The sequence below is a fragment of the Elephantulus edwardii genome, unplaced genomic scaffold (genome assembly GCF_000299155.1).
Source record: "Elephantulus edwardii isolate Elephantulus edwardi_28Jun2011 unplaced genomic scaffold, EleEdw1.0 scaffold00111, whole genome shotgun sequence".
Taxonomy (NCBI): Eukaryota; Metazoa; Chordata; class Mammalia; order Macroscelidea; family Macroscelididae; genus Elephantulus; species Elephantulus edwardii.
In genome coordinates, this window is record NW_006399861.1 from 8,898,918 (window position 1) to 8,904,917 (window position 6,000).

At 34.6% G+C, this 6,000-nt stretch overlaps 1 protein-coding gene across 3 annotated transcripts in view; it reads right to left on the reverse strand.

Moving 5' to 3' along the window:
• The window catches only part of SNX14 (sorting nexin 14), a 201,213-nt gene that overhangs the window by 105,519 nt on the left and 89,694 nt on the right, over positions 1-6,000 (reverse strand). For all 3 annotated transcript variants that reach the window (XM_006892135.1, XM_006892134.1, XM_006892136.1), the window contains 5 exons: positions 2,872-3,028; positions 1,657-1,732; positions 791-835; positions 618-698; positions 386-500 (listed from right to left, as the gene is read on the reverse strand). In XM_006892135.1, coding sequence (XP_006892197.1) covers positions 386-500; positions 618-698; positions 791-835; positions 1,657-1,732; positions 2,872-3,028 — 474 coding nt within the window. The remainder of the gene's footprint in view (positions 1-385; positions 501-617; positions 699-790; positions 836-1,656; positions 1,733-2,871; positions 3,029-6,000) is intronic.

The following is a 6,000-nucleotide window of genomic DNA, read 5'->3' on the forward strand; positions in this document are numbered from 1 at the left end:
TTCATTGTCAATAAAATTTCTCATAAATGCAACCATCTAAAATATTAGATTTTATTACCAAAATAAAGTTTTTATATTGAATAATCCTTATCAAAAACTATAGCAAAGTTCTGAAGAACTGATTAATATTGATTGAGCCTCTAATGGATTTTATTATACCGAATTTTCAGTGATTTTTTTTTCTTGCTAACAGGACTTTACAAAAGTCAAATAGAGATATGGAAAGGAACAAACACTTGGGACAAACTACTAATTATTCTCTACATATAATATATACAATTTCTTATATGACAGATGATTACCATAGCATACAATCTGATCTAAATAATTAAATTAATTCAAAAGTTTGAAAATTATTTTGGAAAATCATGCAAGTAAGCCTCACCCACAGTCAGACAAAACTGCAAAACATGCACCGCTCCTTCTTGTTTCAGAAAATTCATAAAACGAAATAAAAGATCTTGTTGCTCTCTGATTTCCTTCAGTTCTAACTTCAGCACCTTGATCCAACATAGAGGAATAGTAAGTTCAGGCTATATATACTTAAATTGTTTATATCAAAAGTAATATACATTATTAAAAAAAAAGTAATATAAGTTACTGCTTAAAATACTTACAGATGGCTTTTTATTTCTAGGTTCTGCAAATTTCTGCAAGAATGGAACCAAAGGGGAAGCAGGTTCAGTTGCTTTTTCAGGCTTTAAAAAAAAGACAACCAGTTTAGAAAATCACCACTAAATCAGAAAACATGAACCAAAATTCAATGCAATCAGAAATATTTAGTACTCACTGGACTGTCATCTATGAAGATGATAAGCAAATGATTCACAGTATCCTAATGGAAAGTAATAAAAATAAGTAAAAATTATTCCATTATTATCAGCTACCCTGGATTTTCAAAATTTTTATTCTATTAGTATTCTAAAGTACTGAAGAACAAGGGTATCTCTCTGGAGATTAAGGTGCATCTGATACAGACCATGGTCTTTGCAATCACTTGTTATGCGTTAGAGAGCTGGATAATGACTAGGGAAGACAGAAGGAGAATTGATGCCTTTGAGCTTTGGTGTTGGAGAAGAGTATTGAGGGTACCATGGACTGCTAAGAAAACAAACAGATTCATCCTGGAAAGGGTTAAACCGGGCTGCTCCTTGGAGGCAAGGATTCTGAGGCTTCGTCTGGCATACTTTAGTCATGTGGTAAGGAGAGACCAGTCCTTGGAGAAGGACAGCATGCTTGGGAGGGTGGAGGGCAGGCTCAGGAGGGGAAGGCCCTCTAGATGGTGGATTGATTCAGTGACTAGGGTAATCGGGATGAGTGTGTTGGACACAATGAGATGGGCACAGGACAGAACAGAGTTTAGGGCTGTTGTACATAGGGTCGCTATGAGTCGCAAGGGACTTGATGGCACATAACAACCATCACCACGACCCTGGATTTTCAAAACTTTTATTTTATTATGAAAATGTTATTCTATAAAAGTGAAAGAACAAATAAAATGGTGGCAAAGTATTTGTACTCATGTATTACAGAAGGGTAGCATTTTAAAAATCTACAATGTAGGTTTTCAACTTTTTTGAAAATGGGCAATAAAAAGCTATTCCAACTTTGACATTTACAATGTTTGTAAAATATTCTGTTTCATTAAAATCTTACTGGATCAGCTAGGAAGTCCAGAGAAGGAAGAAACACAGAGCCAGACAGGACCTCTCTGATAAGTAAGGTTAAGGATCTGGAAAAAGAAATCATAATTGGATATACTCAGTGACAAAGTTTCTTAATTTCAATATAAATTACCTGAAGATCTTGTTAAATGCAAATTATGATTCAGGAGGTCTAGAGAGATCCAAGATTCTACTTTTCTAACAAGCTCTTAGTGATGCTTCTAGTCTACAGACCACACTTTCACTTGTAGCTTGCTTTATTGTGCTAAAATAGAATCACTATTTAAGAGAAGAAAAGGAAGGGAGCTCTGGTGGCCTAGTGGTAAGAAGCTACACTACAGTCCCAGAAGCTCATGGTTCAAATTCACCAGATGCTTCGCTGAATAAAGAGGAGCAATCTCCTCCTGTACCATTCAGATCCAATTTGACAGTACACACACACACACACACACACACACACTAGAAGAAAAGGTATTGTCTTAGCAGAGAGCAACCAGATAAATATCAGGAAGTATTTCCTGGCTTGAAATATTTAAAATGTTTAATATCTTTTTAAAAATTAACATTTAAAATTAATGCTTAATAATGGTCTTTTCAATAAAATATTGAAATTAGTATTAATGTTAAAAATAAGGTATAATAAAAAATGAAGTACATTAAATACTGAAGAAAAATATTAAAATTATAATATTTGACATGCATACTATTCAATAAATCATTGTTTTTCTTCTTAGGATTACTAGACTGAAAATATTAAGGCTTTTTTTGGAGCCTAAAATATGGTCCTACCAGAAAAATGAAAAAAGACTAGCTGAGCTCTGATCATTCTTCTCTGCTAGATAATTTAAAATTCACAGTAGTCTAGAATGTTTAAAGTGTCTCAGCCTACACGACTTGCAATGAGAATATTTTTCTTTAAATAAAAACAACAAAGAAAGAGCAAACCACAAACTAATTCAAACAAAAAAATTGTTTTTTCATAGTTTTTTAATTTCCTTTGTTTCTAAGAACAAAACTTCTAAGCATTACACATTATTAATAACTAGCACCCATATTAACATTTATTAGACTTGATAAACAATAATTTTTAAATGAAAAACTGTTCAAGTCATAGACTAACCTTTTAGTGTACTCCTTCTATGATGAGGAATAACAATTTACATATGATACACAAATATTGCTATGATACTTTCCAGTCCATTTATACCTGCAATCTGTTGCTTTAGGAGGCAGAATATAAGGAAAAAGCAGTTCAGTAAGTTTCCTTAAATAGTGTAATTCATCTCTTCTACTTCTCAAAGCCACATGGAGCTCTGGACCATATTCTTCTAATGCAGCCTGCTGTAAAAACTCTGTATTTTTTACTGAAAATGATACAAAAAATGAACAAGTTATGCAATAAAATAAATTTCTACCAACAAATAAAAATCACTTGACCTAATCATTCCTGCCCTTTTTTCTCTTTCTAAAAGGTGTTCTACAGGAAAATTTTCACAAGCAAGATACGGAGAAATTTCTCTTTGCTAGAAGTTTATTTTGCAATAAACTGGTAAAAAGATTTCACCTTAGCAATAAGAATTTAAACTCTTCTCTCTACTTTATAAATCACATTATATAACAAACCATTTTTTAAAAAGGAAAAACTACAAACCTGTCTTCAGCATACATAGGCTACTATTCTTAAACATAACGTCTTGCTTATTTTTTGCACCAAAAAAAATGTAGGTAGCCTTATAAAAATACTATAATTATAACTGCTTTCACATCCATATCACCAAGGTAACTTTTTAAGGCAATTACAGTACATAATCTATGGCTTTCTTCATTGAATTTTTATCAGTTGCCCAAAACAACACAGCTGTATAAGCTGGAAGTTAAGAACAGACTACTTGATAAATATTAACTGATGTTACATTAACAGATGTTTTTAAAAGCCAGGTACTAAATCAATCTTTCAAAATTAACACTTTTATCACTCATTTGCCTAAAACTCAAAAATACTACATGGAAATACAAGTCATATTTCCACCTGTCAATATACAATGTCTCCAAATAATTGAATCAATAGAGGCAACCCAATGCCAAGTCTTAAAATAATAAAGTCTGGGTAGGGATCTTAAACTTAATTAAAGGCATTCGTTTTTTAACTAGTTACATTGAGTTTATTGAAAGTAAACACAAGAATATCAAAAAGAAAAAGGTCAGTATGTGCATTCCAATGATATGTGTACCAAGAAGATAGTCCTCTTTGAGGTACAAATAGTGTTAGCAAAGAACTTTAGGAATTTTTAGAAGAAATGCAATTTAAATTATTTGCCAAGATTTTTGTCATGCTATTAATTTGCAGTACAGATTTTTTGAGAATTTATCATTGGTATGAAATTTGAAATCAGAAGAGGCTAGGCTAACTCCAAGGTCTGCTTCGTTAGTAACATAATTTTGAACAAAACAGGACCTTTCAGCCTCCTTTACTATATAATTATTATGGGGATAATAATATGAATACTAAGAACCACTATAACAATGAACATAAAAGCACTTCTGTGAATTAAAAAAATACTTCATAGGTATTTATTAGATCAGGAGATGTACAGCATTTGGAAAGGACCTCTCTAAAGTCCTGAAGAATAATGATCCCAGTGTAATGACTAACACGGGCCTGATTTAAGCTACAGTCTTTCCAATCACAATTACCTGCCATGCACTGGAGAGCTGGACTAATAAGGATGACATGACAAGAAATGATGCATTTGTGTGAAGGAGAAGAGTGCTGAATATTCCAAGGAATGTCAAAAGAACAAACTGCTAAATCTGGAAAAGATGCAGTCAGATGGTCCACCTTCTTCTCACATATTTTGGACAAGTGTTTGTTGTTAAATGCTCTCAAATCCAACTCAGAATGACCCTATGGCCAACAGATCTGAATCCTGTCCTATCCTGTGCCTTCCGTACAATCTCTGACATACTTAAACCCATAGCTATAGTCACTGTGTCAATCCACCTGGTTAAGGAACTTCCTCTCTTTGACTGTTCCTCCACCTTTCCAAGCATGATACAGCCTCATATAGCAACATGCCTAAAGTATGGAAACGAAGATTTAAAATCTTTGCCTCCAAGGAATCCTCTGGTTACACCTTCTCCAAGACATCTGCTTGCTCTTCTGGCAGTCCATGGGACTGAGTCTGTTCAGCACTCTTCTGCAAAACCACAGTTCAAAGGCTTCAATTCTTCTGTCATCCTTATTTGTTAATCGTAGAAAGTGACTGAAAAAATCATGCCCGAATCAAGTATACTATGATCCTCAAACTGACATCACTGCTCCTCAGTAATCTGGAGAAATTCCTGCATGCAGATTTCCCCAGTACACTATATTTCCTTATCTCCTGGCTACTGGTACTAAGTGTACTGGTTGTAAATTCAAGACAGACAAAGTCATTGACAGTTTTAGTCTTTTCTCAGTCTACCAAGATATTGCCTGTTGGTCTAGTGGTAAGAATTTCTGTTTTCTTGAAGATACAATCCATGTTGAAGGCTGCAGTCTTTGATATTCTACAGCAGTGCTTAAAGTCCTGGCTATTCCTTGGAAAGGGACATCATGCTTGAGAAGGTGTAGGGTCAGTAAAGAAGAGGAAAACCCTCAAACAAATAGACCAATACAGTGTCTGCAGCAATAGATTCAAATGTGTCGAGAATGGTAAGGATGGAGGAGGATAGCACACAGTTCAGATACACTGTTCAAAGGTTCACTGCACTGAGAGTCACACACAACTAGATGGGACTTAACAATGTAAGAATTCATGATTAATAACAATAATGGCAAGAAGCTATGCTATAATCCCAAAAGAATGTGGTCTGAACCAGCTGTGTCACAGGAGAAGGATGGGCAATCTCCTCCCGAGCAATTTACTGTCTCTGAAAGCCCGTTGGAGAGTCAGCTATGGGTTGGTTCAGACTAGACTACACACCACAACAACATACAATAAGTCATATGTAATAAAAAATCTTCCCTCTATTCATGCGTTATTAATAAAGCTACGAAAGGAATTGGCAGATACAGAAGCATTTAATGAAATAGCATTTCAGCCAGAGCCGATGGTGATGAATGCAGAATTCAAGCTGCTTTGAAGGAAATAGCAAAAAATAAGGCCCCCGGAATACATGGTATAACAATTGACATATTTCAGCTAACAGATGATGCTGTGGATGTGCTCACCAAGTTGTGCCAAAAAATCTGGAGGACAACCACTTGGCCAACTGACTGGAAGAGGTCTATATTTGTTCCCATCCCAAAGAAGGGCGACCCAACTGAGTGTGGAAACTACAGAACAATATCATT